The sequence below is a fragment of the Littorina saxatilis genome, linkage group LG9 (assembly GCF_037325665.1).
Source record: "Littorina saxatilis isolate snail1 linkage group LG9, US_GU_Lsax_2.0, whole genome shotgun sequence".
Lineage (NCBI taxonomy): Eukaryota > Metazoa > Mollusca > Gastropoda > Littorinimorpha > Littorinidae > Littorina > Littorina saxatilis.
Genome location: NC_090253.1, coordinates 1,327,418 through 1,348,367, shown reverse-complemented (window position 1 = coordinate 1,348,367; position 20,950 = coordinate 1,327,418). Strand labels below are relative to the sequence as shown.

The 20,950-nt window shown below is 42.2% G+C and overlaps 2 protein-coding genes and 1 long non-coding RNA gene across 5 annotated transcripts in view; 1 reads left to right on the top strand and 2 right to left on the bottom strand.

Annotated features, from left to right (window-relative positions):
* LOC138975055 (uncharacterized) overlaps positions 1 to 20,950 on the bottom strand; it is a 379,618-nt gene that overhangs the window by 210,409 nt on the left and 148,259 nt on the right. The gene's annotated exons all lie outside the window — the stretch shown is intronic.
* Positions 2,105 to 13,614, bottom strand: LOC138975049 (leukocyte receptor cluster member 1 homolog). The gene is made up of 7 exons (XM_070347700.1): positions 13,450 to 13,614; positions 11,629 to 11,728; positions 9,141 to 9,335; positions 7,273 to 7,390; positions 4,154 to 4,238; positions 3,383 to 3,488; positions 2,105 to 2,462 (listed from the first exon to the last, which is right to left on the bottom strand). Exons 1-7 carry the CDS (start codon positions 13,470 to 13,472, stop codon positions 2,148 to 2,150), a joined length of 942 nt encoding a protein of 313 aa, XP_070203801.1. The 5' UTR covers positions 13,473 to 13,614; the 3' UTR covers positions 2,105 to 2,147.
* Positions 13,846 to 20,950, top strand: part of LOC138977337 (uncharacterized) — a 39,015-nt gene continuing 31,910 nt past the window's right edge. The window contains exon 1 of one of the 3 annotated variants that reach the window (XM_070350237.1): positions 13,846 to 13,961. The gene's annotated coding sequence lies outside the window, so the exon portion shown is untranslated. Of the gene's footprint in view, positions 13,962 to 17,335; positions 17,473 to 20,950 lie in introns of those variants that run through there. The other 2 variants (XM_070350238.1, XM_070350239.1) reach the window with 2 other exon arrangements.

Below are 20,950 nucleotides of genomic sequence, written 5' to 3'. Positions count from 1 at the left end.
ACTAAGAACTGCTTTACACATTTTTCCTACCAAAATACATGTGACCTTGGGTGTCATCCAAGGTCATGCAACACAAAGCTGTTAATTCAAGACATAGGAAGTACAATGGTGCTTATTGGCTCTTTCTACCATGAGATATGGTCACTTTTAGTGGTTCACTACCTTATTTTGGTCACATTTCATAAGGGTCAAAGTGACATTGACCTTGATCATATGTGACCAAATGTGTCTCATGATGAAAGCATAACATGTGCCCCACATAATTTTTAAGTTTGAAACAGTTATCTTCCATAGTTCAGGGTCAAGGTCACTTCTTTGTTTGTTTGTTTGTTTATTTGTTGCTTAACGTCCAGCCGACTACGCAGAGCCATATCAGGACGAGGAAGGGGGGGATGAAGGGGGCCACTTGTCAAGCGATTCCTGTTTACAAATGCACTAACCCATTACTTGTGTCCCAGCAGGCTTTAGTAAAACTAAATTAATACCTACTGGAAGATTACCAGTTTCCAGTATGTTAAAATAGGCTTAACCTATCTACTGCTGGACTTACATCAGAACACTAACAGATTAAACTATACATGAATCGCGAGACAAGCGGCAAGAGAAGAGATTTTTGGAAAAAATACAGGTGAATGAGCAAGAAGGCAGAAAAAGGAAAAGAATTCATGAAGAAAAAGAGAGCATGACAGGAAAGAGGAACCAAAAATCTACCTAACAGCAAACTAGAAAGCTCCTGCGGTTCCAAAAACAGGAGGGGCCTTTAATTTCATAACCGCAGTGCCCCACTGCGGGAAAGAACTTCAAAATATGTATACAATCCAACTTTGAAGAGCTCCTGTGACCTTGACCTTGAAGCAAGGTAAACCAAACTGGTATCAAAAGATGGGGCTTACTTTGCCCTATATATCATATATAGGTGAGGTATTGAATCTCAAAAACTTCAGAGAAAATGTGAAAAATGTGAAAAATAGCTGTTTTTTAGACAACATTTATGGTCCCTGCGACCTTGACCTTGAAGCAAGGTCAAGATGCTATGTATGTTTTTTGGGGCCTTGTCATCATACACCATCTTGCCAAATTTGGTACTGATAGACTGAATAGTGTCCAAGAAATATCCAACGTTAAAGTTTTCCGGACGGACGGACGTCCGGACGGACGGACGGACGACTCGGGTGAGTACATAGACTCACTTTTGCTTCGCATGTGAGTCAAAAAAGCAGTGGAAAAGAAAACACACACAAAAAAACGTTAAAAAACACAAATTATCCCCCTTTCACCCCCCCTTTGCTAAAACAAATCGCGTGACAAACTTATAAATAGCACGACTGAACTGGGCATCCATTTTTTAATTAGTACACTAAATTTGGTGGTGATTGGACTTAATTCAAGCTTGCTGGACAGATTTCTTTATAGTTACTGTTTTTTGGGAAGTTTCTTGGTGGCAAGCTTGGGCAGGCAGGACGTTAACGCCGTGGCAATGCTAGTCACAATAGTGTTAACCATTAGTCCATTGTCCTTACCACTGCTCGATGGTTTTGTCTTAACCACTAGTCCATTGTCTTAACCACTAGTCCATTGTCTTAACCATTAGTCCATTGTCTTAACCATTAGGCCATTGTCTTAACCACTAGGCCATTGTCTTAACCACTAGGCCATTGTCTTAACCACTAGTCCATTGTCTTAACCATTAGTCCATTGTCTTAACCATTAGGCCATTGTCTTAACCATTAGGCCATTGTCTTAACCATTAGTCCATTGTCTTAACCACTAGGCCATTGTCTTAACCACTAGTCCATTGTCTTAACCACTGGGCCATTGTCTTAACCACTAGTCCATTGTCTTAACCACTAGTCCATTGTCTTAACCACTAGTCCATTGTCTTAACCATTAGGCCATTGTCTTAACCACTAGGCCATTGTCTTAACCACTAGGCCATTGTCTTAACCACTAGGCCATTGTCTTAACCACTAGGCCATTGTGCCAGTCCACAGTCAGGATCAACACTTCACACATCCTGTCCTATACATGCAACTGACGTCGCGGCTATTTCTTGTTCATGAGAGCGAACGCCATCTTCACACGACCAGGGTTCACAGTTACGACCAGGGTTCACAGTTCACCCGTCCTTTAAAAGCAACATCACAACATTATCTCTTGCGATTCGACAGATTTTTCACAAAGTTCGGATTGTACCGAGAGTTATAGCCCCTGGAACGGTCTTTGTCCGCGTCAGTCACAAACTCATCAGCGTCCTGTGTCACAGTTTCCCCACGTTCTCGCATCATCACTTCCGCAATCTTCTGCTTCTCCCCCGCCTCTCGGCGTAGCCTCTCTGCTCGCAGTTGCTCGATGGTTTTGCTGGACTTGCTCTGAGCGGGGACGGAAGAAGTTGAAGGTGAAGTTTTGCTTGAGGTGGTTGTTTTAGCTGTGTCCCTTTTGCTGGACTTGTGTTTGTGGTGCCTCTGGAATAAACGTGGGAAATAGATAAGCAACATGATACGCGAGAGCTATACAATCTGTAAGTGTCTCCTTTTCTAGTTGTGTAATGTTTGTTGTGTCTTTGATATAAACCTGTTTTTCTCTCTCTCTCTCACCTCTTTATCTTTGTGTTGATATTTGTGACGTTTCTCAGAGTGTTTTCTCTCTCTCTCTTTCTTACCTCTTTATCTTTGTGTTGATGTTTGTGCTTGTGACGTTCTGAAAACACTTTCTCTCTCTTTCACCTCTTTTAAGTCTTTATCTTTGTGTTGATGTTAGTGACGTTTCTCAGAGTGTTTTCTCTCTCTCTCTTTCTTACCTCTTTATCTTTGTGTTGATGTTAGTGACGTTTCTCAAAGTGTTTTCTCTCTCTCTCTTTCTTACCTCTTTATCTTTGTGTTGATGTTAGTGACGTTTCTCAAAGTGTTTTCTCTCTCTCTTTCTTACCTCTTTATCTTTGTGTTGATGTTAGTGACGTTTCTCAGAGTGTTTTCTCTCTCTCTCTCTCTCTTTCTTACCTCTTTATCTTTGTGTTGATGTTAGTGACGTTTCTCAGAGTGTTTTCTCTCTCTCTCTCTTTCTTACCTCTTTATCTTGGTGTTGATGTTAGTGACGTTTCTCAAAGTGTTTTCTCTCTCTCTCTCTTTCTTACCTCTTTATCTTTGTGTTGATGTTAGTGACGTTTCTCAGTCTTTATCTTTGTGTTGATGTTAGTGACGTTTCTCAGAGTGTTTATCTTTGTGTTGATGTTAGTGACGTTTCTCAGAGTGTTTATCTTTGTGTTGATGTTAGTGACGTTTCTCAGAGTGTTTATCTTTGTGTTGATGTTAGTGACGTTTCTCAGTCTTTATCTTTGTGTTGATGTCTGTGAAGTTTCTAATAGCTTTTTCTATCTCTCTCTTACTTCTTTATCTTTGTGTTGATGTTTCAGTTTGTGACTTTTCTCAAAGTGTCTCTTCATTTCCAGCAAAGGGTCCATGGAGTCTTTCAGCTTACGATCTCTGTTATTTCTGCACAAAGAAACCATAGGTCAGATAGAATCATATCCTATGGCTATACTCTACAAGATATAACATAGTAACATAGCCTATGTTTATATTCCACATTTATGTGAAACAATCCTAAATACAAACAAAACTATATAAATGGTAAATCCAAAAACAAAGAGACTGCCAACGTTCCAAAATTTAGAATCAAAAAACAAGAAAGGTAGGTTGTTGGAACGTTTGTTATTGACAAAACAATACATTCACAGATATTTCGACCCAATGGTCTTTTAAGTGAACAGACAAACAAATATTCACACAAAACTTATCTTGATAGTTCTATCAGTTTACGTCCACTCGTCAGGAAGCCGAGCGAATGATTGATTTTTTCTTTCTTGTTTTTTTTATATGATAAATGGTAAAGCTACGCAAATAATTCAAAATATAGAAGAATATACAGAAGTGAAACTAAGGCCAAACACAACACAGAGCGTGCACACACACACACACACTGTGACACACACACACACACTGTGACACACACACAGTAACAACCACACACACAGTAACACACAAGGGCACCCACCCACATACACACACAGTGACACACACACACACACCTGTCTGTTGGAGTCTGAACTACAGATACCCAAACCCACAAACCAGAATGTGCAGTGACCAAAACATACCTTCCTGCCACTTTCACTTCATAAGGGTTGACCTTCTTTTCAGGCGCTGACTTCTCAGACTTCTGCAAGTACCATGGCCTCTCATCTGAAAGGAAACCAAGAAGGTTTAACAAAAAGATATGCCTGCAAACTGTGTACGAGGGCTGTTCCATTATTTTTTAGAATCCAGGCTCCTGGCAATATGGCGTTAAATACAAAATCATGCCGTCAATAATAACAGCTATTGTTATTTCAGCGTAGCAATAGGGTCTGATATTTAGACGAGACAAGTATAATGCCGACGAGTCGAATAATAGGCCGTGAAAAGTAGGACATGCGCTTGTATGGCTGCGATCTGCTGGCCGATGTGAATGCGTGATGTATTGTGTAAAAAAATTCCATCTCACACGGCATAAATAAATCCCTGCGCCTTGAATATGTGCGCGATATAAATTGCATAAAATAAAAATAAAAATAAATTAAAAAATGAATCGCTGCGCTTAGAACTGTACCCACGGAATACGCGCGATATAAGCCTCATATTGATTGATTGATATACTTGTTCGAGTCTAAGTATTGGACCCTATTGCTACGCTGAAAATACAAAAGCGATTATATAGCTGTTCTGACCTTGATTTGTTGTTCCAAACTTACAAAATGACAGTTTTTGCGTCGATGCGTTGATCTCAGGTTTTGATAGCAGACGCCGTTTCTTATGCGCATTAGTTTTGCGCAGGCGCCACACACTTTGGAAAAAAACTCGATTTGACAACACAGCTGTTATACAGCTTTTTATTAGTTCATTCGTATACAACAAAAAGAAGTTTGAGTTTTTTTAATTTTGAACAAGACTACTTATGAAGAAGACCAAAACACAACATCAACGGAAAACTAGAAACAACTGAAGAACTACGATGTAACAAGGGGAGGAGAAGAGAACAGCTAATCCGTACAACGCGAGCAGACGGCAGCAAAGTTTTCAGTTTGGGTGAATGGCATTTATACTTGTCTCGTCATGAAGCAAATTTTTCAATCTCAGTTATAAACGACTATATGAATGTTAGTGCCATCGGTTGTACATCAATACTTCAGAGGGGACGTGGGGTATTTAGTGTGGAGTTACGAGATAAGACAAGCCAAATGCGAAAGTTTGTGTCGGTCGGCAACTGAGCTCACACAGGCACACAAAAACGGCTGTTCCGTTTTACTCCCCTGTTTGTACTACATCTGTCGACTTTGGGCATTTTGTGGTGTTTAGGACAGAATATAATTGGTTTAGTCCTGTTTCATAGGGAAGTTAGCAGAAAAGGGTATGCAATCGACATTTGTAAAGCTGAAAAACATTCCCGAGAAGAATTTCAAGTTGTCAGTGTATGCTGTTGTCGACTGAAACATCGTGTGGTACAGATGGGTAAACCGGAACCATGCGTCTTTGCTATTGCCAATATGCTTTTGGATATTGGCAAAAATGGCCGACTTCCGTAGCATTATGCTTTGATGATCGGAAAAGGGATGTGTGAGACCATTCAATCACAGCCCCCGAATTCCCCCACATGTCCATCAGAATAGCTATATTAGACTATTGTGAGGCTTGACACAAAAAATGAAGTTCCAGAGTTATGTCGTTTTCATATGGTCGACTCGGGAAGTTACTCAACGCGCAATGTATGAAATTGCATCATGAAGCTCAAATTCGCGATTTCGGACCAATAACTTACAACAACTATAAACTAAAGGTTAAAAGAGGCCGATTTGCATGAACGAGTGATGAAATGTTTCAGGATGAACGCTTTTTGTAGAGCCGTGGTGTAAAACTGGTACAGTAATTTTCAGGTTGATGGAGTCTCGAAAATGGAAACCCACCTTGGTCTACTCATTTAATCCATTATCCTCTAAACCGTTAGCTCTGTTGAACAGATAACAAGAGAAGATCACTTAATTATATTCAGCGAGATGCAATATGCCCTTGGCATTAAAAGCTCTGCATTTGAAAAGATCTTACACAAATATTTAATGGCCCCAAAGCGATTTGCCGGTTGGGTAGCACATGAACCTAGTGACGGGGAAAAGAGGGGTAGGGCAGAGTGTTGCCTGACAATACTTGAAAAAATCAGCAATGGCTTGTCCAAATCAACATGGAATATCGTCAGTGGTGACGAAACCTGGGTTAATTAGTTCCAATCTGAAACTAAACAACTGTCGTCTGTTCGGGTGTTTAACCAGGTGACCCAACCCCTGCCAAATTCAAAATTTAATAACAAGAAGCCCTAAAAATCTTTCGTCGCTAGATCACGGTATTTAAACACTGTGACTCTTGAGGACAGGCATACAGTCACGTCTTACTGCTGTGTCCACCACTGATGGTCGAAAATATTCGAGGCTTGACACAAACACCGTCCAAACACAGGTATTCGAGGGCTTATGCTGTAACATGACAACGCCACTGTGTATACTGCCTTTGCGACAACAGATTTCTTGGCACCAAAGGGAGCACTGCTGCTGGTTGCATCCACCATATTTTTTTGACATCTCCCCATGCTAGTTCAGCCTGTTCTCAGAATTTAAGAAATAGCCACGGAAACACGGTTAGAGACCCCTGAAGACTCTGTCCGGGCCTTCACGAGGGCCATACCAGATATAGCTGATGTCAAGTGGTCCCAGGCCTGAATGAGAACATTTGAGAGGATGGACAGTTGGGTGTCGGCTGGGGAAGGATTGATCTGGAAAATGGCCTGGTTAGATTGTTGATATGTTTCCGTTTCTGAGATTCTAAATAATTATGGAACAGCCTACGTATGTGCAAAACAAACAAGGACCCAAATATATGACAAGTATGTACTTTCAACGTATGCACCCCCTCCCCCTCCCCCACACACACGCGCATACACATGCACTCAGACAAGAGCATCTAAACACACCCATGACACACACGCACATATCTAAACACACCCATGCTTTTCCTCCCTATCCATTTTCATCTACATAGACAGACACTGAGAAACATGGACACACACAGACACACACGCACATATCTAAACACACCAATGTGGATCCTCATCCATTGTCGCCCACACATTGAGAGACACACACACATACACTCCTTCCCACACTTTTCAAAACACAGACAAACACACACATACTCTGCGTCTCTACGGCGCTCTGTCCGAGGTAAGTGAGGAGGCCGATATCTTTCTCCCATTTCTCTTTCTCTGCCGCTTTGTCTGCTTCATGCTCCTTGTTCTTCCCTTCACGCACCAACTGTTCAAACACAACACAGGAGACACTCTCACAATGAGAAAATCTGAAGCAAAAGAGGCAGAGCGCTGTTTAGAGATCTGATAAACAAAGGGAACTAAGTGCTCTAAATGCACGACATGAGTAATAGAGTAAGTGAGACTTATTCTGAACCAGTGTCCAGGCACCTGAGAGAATAACAAGCATTGAAATGAACAAGTGACTTTCATCCTCATAACTCCTTTGAAAAATACAAAAAGATAGAAAAATATCAAATGTTATCAATGTGGCCTATAAATCACATGACTATGAGCAAGATCAACGAAACGCTACAGGAAAAGCACCAGGGCTTATTCCCTGTATACAGGAAAAACGCATACAGGGATTGTACCTACAGAGAATGAACCCTGTTTTGATCGACATACACCATACGTTACTGTGGTGGCCGAGTGGTAACGCACTTGCGCTCGGAAGCGAGAGGTTGCGAGTTCAACCATGGGTCAGGGCGTTAGCAATTTTCTCCCTCCTCTCCTAACCTAGGTGGTGGGTTCAAGTGCTAGTCTTTCGGATGAGACGAAAAACCGAGGTCCCTTCGTGTACACTGCATTGGGGTGTGCACGTTAAAGATCCCACGATTGACAAAAGGGTCTTTCCTGGCAAAATTGTATAGGCATAGATAACAAGAAGGGCAAAGCCCATACGACTCACATGCTTGACCTCGACCTTTAGGGTAACTAAACCTAGCAATGACATCATACACTAAGAACTGCTTTACACATTTTTCCTACCAAAATACATGTGACCTTGACCCAAGGTCAAGGTCATCCAAGGTCATGCAACACAAAGCTGTTAATTCAAGACATAGGAAGTACAATGGTGCTTATTGGCTCTTTCTACCATGAGATATGGTCACTTTTAGTGGTTCACTACCTTATTTTGGTCACATTTCATAAGGGTCAAAGTGACCTTGACCTTGATCATATGTGACCAAATGTGTCTCATGATGAAAGCATAACATGTGCCCCACATAATTTTTAAGTTTGAAACAGTTATCTTCCATAGTTCAGGGTCAAGGTCACTTCAAAATATGTATACAATCCAACTTTGAAGAGCTCCTGTGACCTTGACCTTGAAGCAAGGTAAACCAAACTGGTATCAAAAGATGGGGCTTACTTTGCCCTATATATCATATGTAGGTGAGGTATTCAATCTCAAAAACTTCAGAGAAAATGGGAAAAATGTGAAAAATAGCTGTTTTTTAGGCAACATTTATGGCCCCTGCGACCTTGACCTTGAAGCAAGGTCAAGATGCTATGTATGTTTTTTGGGGCCTTGTCATCATACACCATCTTGCCAAATTTGGTACTGATAGACTGAATAGTGTCCAAGAAATATCCAACGTTAAAGTTTTCCGGACGTCCGGACGTCCGGACGTCCGGACGTCCGGATGTCCGGACGGACGGACGACTCGGGTGAGTACATAGACTCACTTTTGCTTCGCATGTGAGTAAAAAATGTCCACCAAAATACCCGTGTGACTTGGAATAATAGGCCGCGAAAAGTAGGATATGCGCCGAAATGGCTGCGATCTGCTGGCCGATGTGAATGCGTGATGTATTGTGTAAAAAAATTCCATCTCACACGGCATAAATAAATCGCATAAAAAAAAAATATTAAAATTAAAAAAAAAATTTAAAAATCCCTGCGCTTAGAACTGTACCCACGGAATACGCGCAATATAAGCCTCATATTGATTGATTGATTGGTTACTTACTCCCTGCTCTATGTCCTTGAAGAAGTTGATGTGGCCCCCCTGACTCAGCGAGATGTCCTTTTTGACCTTGGCCACGGAACTTGACCCTGCTGCCTGCGATACCTCTGCCACCGCCAGCAAAGACGGAGCCTCAATCTCATCGTGTCCACGCTTACGTGCACGGTCCCGCAGCGCTTCTGTCCTAGACTCTTGCTCCTGAAGCAAAACATGAAAAAATGAATAAAAATGCATATTCTTTTCAGCAGCCAGCTATAAGATTAAGAGTGCATGTAGTGCAACAAGACTGCTTGAATATATATTGCATAACTAAAACAATGGAGACAAAAAGACTGCTTGAATCTATATTGCAATTTGCATAAATACAACAATGGAGACAACAAGGTCAACACACATCCCCCCCCCCCCCCCCCCCCCCGACAACCAAAAAAAAAAAAATACATACCCATTATTCAGCAGCCAAGTTTAGGAATAAAAGTGCATGAAGTTAGATATGACTGCTTGTGAAAGGCCGGAACAGATGTGATAAGGTACAGTGGAACCCCCCTTTTAAGACCCCCCCCCCTCCCCAATTTACCCTCCCACCCCTTTAAAGACCTTGATATTTTTAGACCTTCTGTTTTTAACCTCTGTAAATTTACCCCCATGTTAAGACCCCCCCCATGTTAAGACCCCCCTTTCTAAGGGGTTACCCTGTACACTGATAGTTCGCTCAATCTGTGAAGTCCATTTGAGCAAGGCTAGCCCATGGACATGTATCTGGACGGAATGAACATTGCAATGCTGTAAGATAAAGTACACTGATAGTTCGCTCAATCTGTGAAGTTCATTTGAGCCAGTCGTTATGAAGTGAACATCTGGTGAAGATGTATGAATGATAAAGATAAAGAATATAAATAGTTCGCTCAATCTGTGAAGTTCATTTGAGCAACACCTGCATTAATGGACATCTCGGCGGAGTGAATAATGCTGTAAGATAAAGTGCACTGATAGTTTGCTCGATTTGTGAAGCCCATTTGAGCCAGTCCTAATAAAATGAATATCTGGTGGGGATGGATGAATGATGTAAGATGAAGAATATAGATAGTTCGCTCAATCTGTGAAGTTCATCAGTGATGGCGCTAGTATTTTTTCAAACCTGTACGCAAACTTTTATGATGCAAACAGTCCAGAAAAAAACGATAGGCAGGTCATTGGAACCAGAAAGAGTCCAACTCAGAGTACTGTTTTTATTGTTTTACCAGCCAAAAACACCCTGGTAGTTCTAAAAATCAACCGCTAGGTCATACATGTACTGGCAGCCAATTTTGTTCCGGTATTTTCTTGTTTCAACCGGTAAAATACCGGTTAAAGCCAATACTGGTTCATTTGAGCAACGTCAGCATAATGGACATCTCGATGGAGTGCACAATGATGGAAGATAAAGTGCAATGATAGTTCGCTCGATTTGTGAAGTCCATTTAAACCACGTTATCACTCAATATATCTGGTCAAAATGGACAATGATGTAAGATAAATTACAATGATACTGATAGCAGTGTTGTTGCCAGGCCTCGGTCTTCTGTCTCTGACGCATTCCTTTCTGATTTGACGCATTGGACCTAGCCTTGTCCGGTCAATGGACCGATAGTTTTTACGTTTTGGTGGTCAACTGACCGATACATATTCGTACAAGGCGGACAAGGTCTGCAATGAATGGAATGGGAGTTGCAAAGTCGGAAAACAAACCCCGATCGAAATGGTCATGTTCGCTACGAATGAAAAATGCACACGGTGCCGAGTCCGTGTTTGTCGTCATTGACACTCGAGGCTGCGTTTACGGAAATACCCGATCCAGCCGGTGTACCTATTTACCGAAAACAGCAGAAAGTTCATCAATATAATACTACGGCATGGTAATTTGGACCTATTGTTTTTTTAAAGCCAGGACATTTGGACCTATTGTTTTTTTTTAGGGAGGTCCAAATGACCTAGCTATTGTCTTCTTAGGCTGGCAACAACACTGTGATAGTTCTCTCAATTTGTGAAGACCATTTGATTTTGAACCAATTGCAATGTGTTTCTACACCCACACATAGTCAGTTTATACAGTGGATTCATCTTAAGAGCCAAATTAAGCCCGGGCAGGCAATTAGGGCTGAGTTAATGGGCTAAATAAATAGCTCTGTCAGTGCACACCAGCTGTTGTGAAAGGGGGACTACTGCGTCACTCTCCCACACAGAGGGTTTTAACAGTGGGACTACTGCGTCACTCTCCCACACATAGGGTTTTAACAGGGGGACTACTGCGTCACTCTCCCACACAGAGGGTTTTAACAGGGGGACTACTGCGTCACTCTCCCACACAGAGGGTTTTAACAGTGGGACTACTGCGTCACTCTCCCACACATAGGGTTTTAAAAGTGGCGGGGTTTGCTTTCATTAATGTATTGCATGAATACAAGGGCGGCATAAAGTTATATTATGTGTTTGTGTAACTATCAGCACTTACAGCAAGAGCGACTCTCCTCTGTTTTTCCTTTTCCTCCTCCGCTGCCTTCTCTTCATCCTTCCTCACCCGCTCAATGTTCTTCTTGGTCCGCACATGCCAACTGCAATGGTTACACACACGTGTATGTATCACATTGACAAAGGTAACAGCAAGTACGTACTACTAGTACTAATACAAGGATAGAGGAAGAACAAAGTATGCATGACTGAAATTAATCTTTTTCTTCTCTGTCTATAAGTGTCTTTACTTTCGCTAAAGTCCTACATGTCCACAGTGTGTTAATGAGCTGTCACAAATACAATTCGAGCTGGCAACTGAAATAAAGCAAATGCAGTTTATTGTGGATCCTCACCCCCTTACCTATACCCCCCTGCCCCCCCCCCCCCCCCCCTATCTTCTTCTTCTTCCGTTTAGCAACCACGGTCATGAATGTCATGACCATTATTGTTGCATGGTGGGGCGAAGAGAGGTCAGTTAAAAATAATAATATAATATTAAATTAAAATAAAAATAAAAATAAAAGGGAAGGGATGTTACTGTGGGCATGATGCCCCCCCCCCCCCCCCCCAGTGGTAGGGGCATCAGCATACAGGGCCAGGGTTTCAGGAGTCAGGGTGTTCCAGTCTCTGACTGTGCAGGGGAATAAGGAGTTGGTCCGTGCGGCAGGGGATCCTGCTGTACCGCTGGTTGTGACCACGCCTTGATCTTGTCTCCAGTGTCTTGAGGTGTTTGCACCGGACGTACATCTGGTTGCGGGTGATTTTTGCGAACGTGGAGAGGCGGGCTGAAGTTCTTCTGTTCTGCAGGGTAGGCCACTTCAGACGTTCCAGCATGGATGTTACGCTGGACGTCGGAAGGTAATCGTTGAGGACATACCGCGCTGCTCTTCGTTGTACGGCCTCAAGTTCGTTAATGGTCTTCTGCTGGTGGGGATCCCACACTGTTTGGGCATACTCCAGGTCAAGGTGTGGGCCAACAAGTGCCTTGTATGCCTTGTCTTTGACCTGTTGTTGCTTGGTCTTGAGACACCTTCTGACAAAGCCGAGAGTGTTGTTGGCCTTGGCGATGATGTTGTTGATATGGGTGTCCCATTTGCCGTTGTCCTGCAGTGTGATACCCAGGTACTTGGTTGATGGAGCGGTTTGGAGGGCTTGGCCGTGCAGTGAGTACTGCAGGGTTTAACCTGGGAGAAAAAGGCAATGGGACATTTGTCCCCCTCAATCAAATTCCGATGGGACACAGTCGCGACAAAGAGGCCTGTACGCGTTTTGACCAAAGATGCAAAATGGTGCAATATGGTGCCATCTGAGAATTAGCCGCTATATCGTGTTATCTCTGTATATGTGTGGGGGTGTGGGTGTGTGTGTGTGTGTGTGTGTGTGTGTGTGTGTGTGTTTGTCAGTGTGTGTGTGCGTGTGTGTGTGGTAATTAACCGATGTAAAGTGTACATTTGGTGGCGCAGTGGTACGTAATCTCAATGCGCCCTTTGACGCACTGACGGAAATTGTGATGGGACATTTTCAGATTTAATGCGCCAATGGCGCAGGCGCACTAGTAAATGAAACCATGGTACCGGGGCGGTGTGATGGACTTCTTCCTCGTGACACGCATGTTTTAATCCTGTAACTACTGCCAGTCTTGCTTCTAAATTTAAACAGTTGCTACAGTTATTTCCTAGTGGTAAATAATTTATTTAGCAGTAAACAGTGGACGTTATAATTAGTGCTTCAGAGAGAGAGAGAGAGAGAGAGAGAGAGAGAGAGAGAGAGAGAGAGAGAGAGAGAGAGAGAGAGAGAGAGAGAGAGAGAGAGAGAGATTAACCTTTTCTTTGGCAGAATATTCATTTTGGAATATTAGCTTCTCTCTTCTGTGCAAAGACTACACCAAAGCTGCGACTGCAGTTGCAAGGAGGAAAGCAGCAAAGTACCAGTTTCTTCTGCTTCTCTAGTTTTGGTTTTCTCTCCACCAAGCAAGTAAGGATACGCATCAAGCTAACGTGAGAGTTACATTTTCGGACTGTTTGAGAATAGCTTTTGTACCATTTCAGAAATAATACTTACGCTCCTTCTTTTAAACACTAACACGCAACTTCTGCAACAAATTGAAACATTTGATCAATAAATAAAACACTCTGAATGGTTAAATGAAACAAGGGCTCGATGTAAACATAAAGATTTGTTGTGCAAGTTTGTCACAATCACTTCCGGTTAGGCGTGCCTTTTTTCGGAACAAAGCAAGATGGGGATGGCTGATAAGAGGGTCGCTTTTTCAGACTGATAGCGTTATGAGAACAATCACACGACAGCTTCTGTGGTTCGCGTGTACATAAAACGGTAAGCAGGTCTCCAACAGGGTTTTCTTGTATTCTTGTTATTTGGTAGCCTACTTGTGGAAGCTGTGTAGGTAATTTCATTCATCAAAGTGGAGGTTGGATAGATCGACTAACTTCACTAAATAATAATAACACATTCTTTCACCGCCAAATGGCAGTCTCATGGCGCTTTACATTAGTCTTAGACATTAAAATTCAACGTTTTACATATATAAAGTTTCCTCGTAAGAAATAACATAGAAGCATTAAAAAAATCCATAGACAACAACCACTTGTACTGTTATATAGAATTTATATAAAATAAGATAATCTAGAATTTTTTTTTTAAAAAGATGAAAAATATGTAAGATAAGTAATATAGACACATAGTTACACATAAAAAGTCTGACAATAAAACAGAACTTACATAAAAGCGTACAGATCTAAAACAGGACGAAGATGTGTTTTAACAGACTGTGGGGCAACAAATAAACAAAACACAGTGTGAAAATACTGAGAAACAAAATTGCTGGTAAAAACATATGTTATGAATGGCACAGAATTTACGAACCTTCTTCTTCCATTAGACGCCCAGGGTCAACATTCTGACAATTAATTTAATGGCGCTTGAGTAGGCATGCTGGGTATTTTCGTGTTTCTATAACCCACCGAACTCTGACATTGATTACAGGATCTTTTCCGTGCGCACTTGGTCTTGTGCTTGCACACGAAGGGGGTTAAGTCACTAGCAGGTCTGCACATAAGTTGACCTGGGAGATCGGAAAAATCTCCACCCTTAAGCCACCAGGCGGCCGACGTCTTACCACCACGCCACTGTGCCCGTCAGATAGTCAGATACGTGTCTGGATTCATGTTATTATGTACTTGTTTAGCAACAGCTATAGTGGTTATCCCCTTTTAACACCATACAAAATCTGTAATTAAAAAAACTAAACACATTTTTTTTAACAAAATCAGATTTTAAGTTTAAACCAGAGGGAGTCTTTGAATGTTGTCACTAAATTAGTAAATGGACACTGGTTGTGAACAGAAACTGTGAGAAAGTGGGGTCTCATTCAGAGGGTATGTCTAACACTAAGGGTCTTTATTTATAGGCGGCGGTTCCACTTCCAGCTATATATAATTATATAGTATGTGGGCCTTAAAGTTAAATAACTAAATGTAAGTCCACTGTGTCTGCAGACAGCTGGTGAAACGACAAGTCAACTTTCACTTATTTTACATGATATGTTTGATGTTTCTGAGCATGAATAAATCCCTGCGCCTTGCATATGTGCGCGATATAAATTGCATAAAAATAAAAAATAAAAAAATAAAGAAATCCCTGCGCTTAGAACTGTACCCACGGAATACGCGTGATATAAGTCTCATATTGATTGATTGATTGATTGATTGATTGATTGATGATCGACTGACACATGATGTTCAAATCTGTGATTAATAAACACAACTACCATTGCACATTTGCAGTTGCTATGACAATTAATGACACTTATTTGATTCACATCTGATCAATCACACACACACACACCAATTTCAACAATAAATAAAATGGGCTGTATTGAATTTGTGCAACATTGGTAGGTACTTCAGAAGATGTTTGACATAAACTAGACAATCAAATAGAGAGAGAGAGAGAGAGAGAGAGAGAGAGAGAGAGAGAGAGAGAGAGAGAGAGAGAGAGAGAGAGAGAGAGAGAGAGAGAGAGAGAGAGAAAGAGTGAAAAGAAAGCAAACCAAAGCTAGGTCACCTTTAAACCAGTGAAAGAGAGAGAAAAATAACCCTAGAAAACAAACAAACCGCTACCTGCCTAGGCGTGGTCAATAAATTGTAGATAATTTGACTCACACAAGTACGTGTCAGATCGACCCCAGTGATCTCAAGAAATCTGGGGTCATGTAAGACAGCTTGATTAAACAGCAGAGCTTTGCAGAGAAAATATCTTTATAACTTAATACACAACAACTTTGTTGAACTGTTATTTCCATTGCTGTTTACTGCGAGTTGTGCTGGCTCAGCTATTATAGTGCCTGCAGCAGAAATCAATAGTGAAACCAACTCCAGTGACAGAATTAGTCTCCCTGCTCTCTTGACATTTAGATCAGTGCTGAAGATTTGTGTCTGGGCCCAGAGCTTCATGGCCTTTTCTAGCTTCCTGCTTGGTCAGGATAGAGGTCATAACTACTTTTCTCCGCAGCAGTTATGCGCATTGGAAACTGATTCAATAATTTATATCTCACAGATTATTCCATTTGGTTGCTAGGAGCTATAATTTGATTCATATTGATGTTTTGACACCCACGGCCCTCGATCTCTTTTTTTGTTTGCAAAATGCTTGCATTATATTATGATATATTTCAGTGCATGCACTCCCATATAACCCCACCCCCACCCCCCACCCCCACCACATACACACTTATTATAAATACATGCATAAAGACACATGCACACACACACACCATTTACACACATGACACATACACACAGACAGAGAGGAGTTGGGGGGGGGGGGGGGGGGGGGGGGGCGCATAGATAATCTTACTCACACATGAATACACAAACATTTACATTATCACAAACACAATAAATGCATGCACTCTGATGCACACGCACACTCTCACAGTCACAAACAGCTCAATCACTCTATAGCCACTTGCAAGCTGTTACTCTCACAGTCACAAACAGCTCAATCACTCTATAGCCACTTGCAAGCTGTGCCTTTAACCCTCACACTCCCACCAGCAAAGTGCTGATGTGGCTTGAACCCTTTCTGGTCTGATGCTGTACATTTCCAGTTTCACTTGTTTCTGGTATGATGGTTTGTGTTTGTTTGGTTATTTGTTTGTTTTGGGTGTGTGTGTGTGGATTATGAAATATTCTACACACACACAAAATCCCACTCTTTACAGAAAGCAACCTGGTGTTAGTGTAAGGTGTAAGTCATCATATCCTAGAGGAAGAATATGCCCTTATTTTACAGGAAAGCCTGGAGGGACAGGGAGGGACAGCAGTATCGTTTATCTTGGTTTATATATCAGTATAATGGAACTGAAGGTATTAGACCTTCAAAAATCTGAGAAAATCGGGTCTTAAAAAGGAATGAGTTAAAATGGGGGTACATTATGATTTACAGAGTTTATCAACAACCATGTGAACACAAGGACTTAAAAGGGAGGGAGTCTTACATCAGGGGGTCTTTAAAGGGGGGTTCCACTGTATCCGTGAGTGAGCAGCATTAAAGAGCACTGTTGTGTAGAGGTGGGAACAGCAGGGTGCCGCAATACACTCAGGTTGCACGCAACTCTCAATTCTTCTCGATCGCTCACAACAAGTGAAAGGGTTAACATCAGGGAGACAGTCGGCGTGTGTGGGCAGAACGTTTGGTTTAGATCAGTCAGGGATACAGTGCTGCTGAGAGTCAGTGAACACGCAACTAGCAACCATAAACACAGCTGTAAGCTGTTCACTCGTACTTCGCCACATCAGTGCATTGTGTGACTCCTGACGGGTTCGTAAGTTGGTTATTTTCCTGGTTTATTGCTTTTGAATTATATTACTCACCTTGCATTGGTTGGCTTAATTTAATGCCTGATGTAAAAGTAAAAGGAGAATTGTAATGTCGATTTGATTATATGTGTTAAATTTGTTTGCAGTTGTTAATTAGAGTACGTGTCTGTTATCGTTCCCAGACCACATGGTGGAGTTATAACAGCTGTTATATGATTCAATATATAAGCTCTATATATCCAGCTGTTCTAGCAGTAATCGTGGCCAGTTACCAAATTATCTCTTTATTTTTGCTGTGTTGAACATTTTGTTTTTGTGTATTTCCTGCTCTTGTCATAACTCAATCAATCAATCAATCAATGAGGCTTGTATCGCGCATATTCCGTGGGTACAGTTCTAGGCGCTCTGCAGTGATGCCGTGTGAGATGAAATTTTATATGGCCAGTAATTGCAGCCATTTCGGCGCATATTTACCTTTCACGGCCTATTATTCCAAGTCACACGGGTATAGGTAGACAATTATTAACTGTGCCTAAGCAATTTTTGCCAGGAAAGACCCTTTTGTCAATCGTGGGATCTTTAACGTGCACACCCAATGTAGTGTACACGGGGGGGAGTTCGGACACCGAAGAGAGTCTGCACACAAATTTGACTCTGAAATAAATGTCCGCCGAACCTGGGATCGAACTCACGCTGACAGCGGCCAACTGAATACAAATCCAGCGCGCTACCAACTGAGCTATATCCCCGCTCAGTTGCTTGTACATGTATTTATGAACCTTTGTGCTTTATGTGTGTGAGTGTGTGTGTGGACAGTGATCAGTGTGTGTGTGTGTGTGTGTGTGTGTGTGTGTGTGTGTGTGTGTGTGTGTGTGAGTCTGCATGTGTGTGTTACAAAGATTCAGTTCAGGAGTTGATCTATTAATTATCCACTGGTCTTTTGATAAACTTAATGCCAAAGACGTCTTTATCTGTTTTTACTCTATGCACCACTTTTATCCCTCACCTCCTCCCCAATCCTGAGTCCCATCCTCCAACAATAAATTCTAAGATGAATCAAAGATAAAAGCAGGTTATATCAAAGAAGTTTGCGTCAGTGTTGGTAGGATCAATTTTAGTGTACAAAGCGATTCAGCAATCAGTATCGTCCTTTCACTCTCTTTGTCGGCCGGTATATAATTTAGCTGGTAAAGTGAGTGGTCTCCTGATTTCTTTGGTCCTTTTAATGGCCGACGTCCTTCAGTCCATTTAAAGGCTGACGTCCTTTGGGTGTCGACAGCTGGCTTTTCCACAATCTCTCTGACCTGTTGGCTCTGACTTGTAGCAGAATTTATTGCTGCCTTTTATTGATTGTGTTCTCTGAGGCAGCGCCTCATCTTGTCTACAGGGCAGTAATAACCTCATCTTGTCTACAGGGCAGTAATAACCTCATCTTGTCTACAGGGCAGTAATAACCTCATCTTGTCTACAGGGCAGTAATAACCTCATCAATAGGTTGACCAGGTTAGGGCCTTGGGGGAATACAGTAGACCCCTCCTGTTAAGACCTCCAAAAATCAGAGAAAATCAGGTCTTAAAATGGAGGTACATTGTCAGAGGTTATAAACACAAAATCTGAGAAAACAGGATCTTGAAAGGGAACGAGGAGGTCTTAAATTGGGGGGGGGGGGGGGGGGTAAAAGGGGGAGGGGTTCGATTGTACAGTATCAACTTCATCAGAAGGTTGATAGAAGATGTGTCAGGTTTTGTGCATTGCTAGACTGGAGTACATCCAGCTTCTGTAGGACCTGGTGGTTGATGACTGTTGTAGGTCATTTTACTGGCTGCTTTTGTGTTTATGTACATTGGCAGTGTTGTGTTAATTGTTAAGTGGAAAAAGATGAGGATAGTCACAGTTACTCCCATTATCAAGCTTTTGTTATTTTATTATCGTCTGTATTTCTTTCACCCCTTTGAGCTTCTCAACTGAGCCCAAAGTTGACATTGTCAAGACTTCACACAGTCTTTTTTATAAAATTCACTGCCAAAGCTTCACGTGCAGCAAGCCTTAATTGATCAAGAAGTCGATTTCGCCCAATTAATATTTGGCTTTACAGTTCAATATTCTATAATTGTCTTAACTTATTTTACTTATTGCTTAATTATTATCACTATATCAATGATTTGATTTTTGTTACTTATCCCAGCGAAGCTGGAGGTATCCCACGAACGCTATACTGTAATCGACTTGGAAATGTTCATGCCGATAATACATGATAAAGAAGGATTCGTTGTGCTCGATCAGGGGCTACAGTTGGAGATGGAAGTTCACCAACAATTGGGAACATACTAACCAAAATACGGTGGGTGACATGGGCGCCCCCATTTATTTTTTTGCAAACGCCACCCAAGGCCGCTTTGGCCGGGTAGAAATTCCGTAGTTTCCAAGTCAATGGATAAAGCTCGTGTGAGAAGATTATGTCACGGTCGAAAGTCTTTGACGTCAATTAATGCATCATGACGTCTGCATGCCTCCCTGTAGTCTTTCTCTCTCGCGCGGTGTGTGTGTGTGTGTGTGTTCATTTTGTGCACATGTGTTAGTGTTACTGTTTGTGTGTGTGTGTGTGTGTGTGTGCGCGTGCATGACTGTACTCGTGTGTGTGTGTGTGTGTGTGTGTGTGTGTGTGTGTGTGTGTGTGTGTGTGTGTGTAAGAAAGAGAGAGGGAGAGAGAGTGTGTGTATGTGTGTGTGTATGAGTGTGTTTGTTTGTAAAGGTGTGTGTGTCCGTCTGTGTTTTGTGTGTATGAGATTTGTGTGAGTCACTCTGTGTGTGTGGGTGTGTGAGCCTGTGTGTGTGTGTGTGCATGCGTGCGTATAAATGTGTGTGTGTGTGGGTGTGAGCCTGTGTGTGTGCATGCGTGCGTATAAATGTGTGTGTGTGCGTGCGCGTGCGTGAGTCTGTTCTTGTGTGTGTGTCTGTGTGTGTGTGTGTGTATAGGAGAGAGAGAGAGAGACAGACAGACAGACAGAGAGGGAGGGAGAGAGAGAGAAAGAGAGAGAGAATGTGGTTATTTAGATGTGTGTGTTCCCTCGCCATGTCTCCAACACGCTTCACGCAGACGATCTAGCCATCTGGAGCAGCGCTGAACACACCACCTCAGCCGCTCACCGAATCCAGGACGGTGTGAAGCGCATCCACCAGTGGACCGAAGACTGGGGACTACAGCTCAACAGAGTCAAGTCCGTTGCGACCGTCTTCTCCCTGTCCACATCCAAAGAAAAGGTCAACCTCAAGTTGGGAGAGTCGGCTCTACCACAGGTCGAAACGCCTACCTTTCTCGGCGTCAAGCTGGACTCCCGCCTCACCTGGAAACCACACCTTGAGGAGATCGAGGCGAGAGGCATACGACGACTCGCAATCATGAGAAAGCTCTCAGGAACAACATGGGGCGCCAACTCCCAAATCCTGAAGACGGTGTACACTGGGGCGGTGAGGCCTGTGTTG

Bases quoted from the DNA above. Each gene is read 5' to 3' on its own strand.
- LOC138975049 (XM_070347700.1), bottom strand. From the start codon at position 13,472: ATGAATATTCTGCCAAAGAAAAG. The intron at 7,391-9,140 runs GTAAGTAACCAA...GTGTTTGAACAG, and splicing joins TCAAGGACATAGAGCAGGGA to TTGGTGCGTGAAGGGAAGAA. The intron at 4,239-7,272 runs GTATGTGTGTGT...GTTTCCTTTCAG, and splicing joins GAGCGCCGTAGAGACGCAGA to ATGAGAGGCCATGGTACTTG.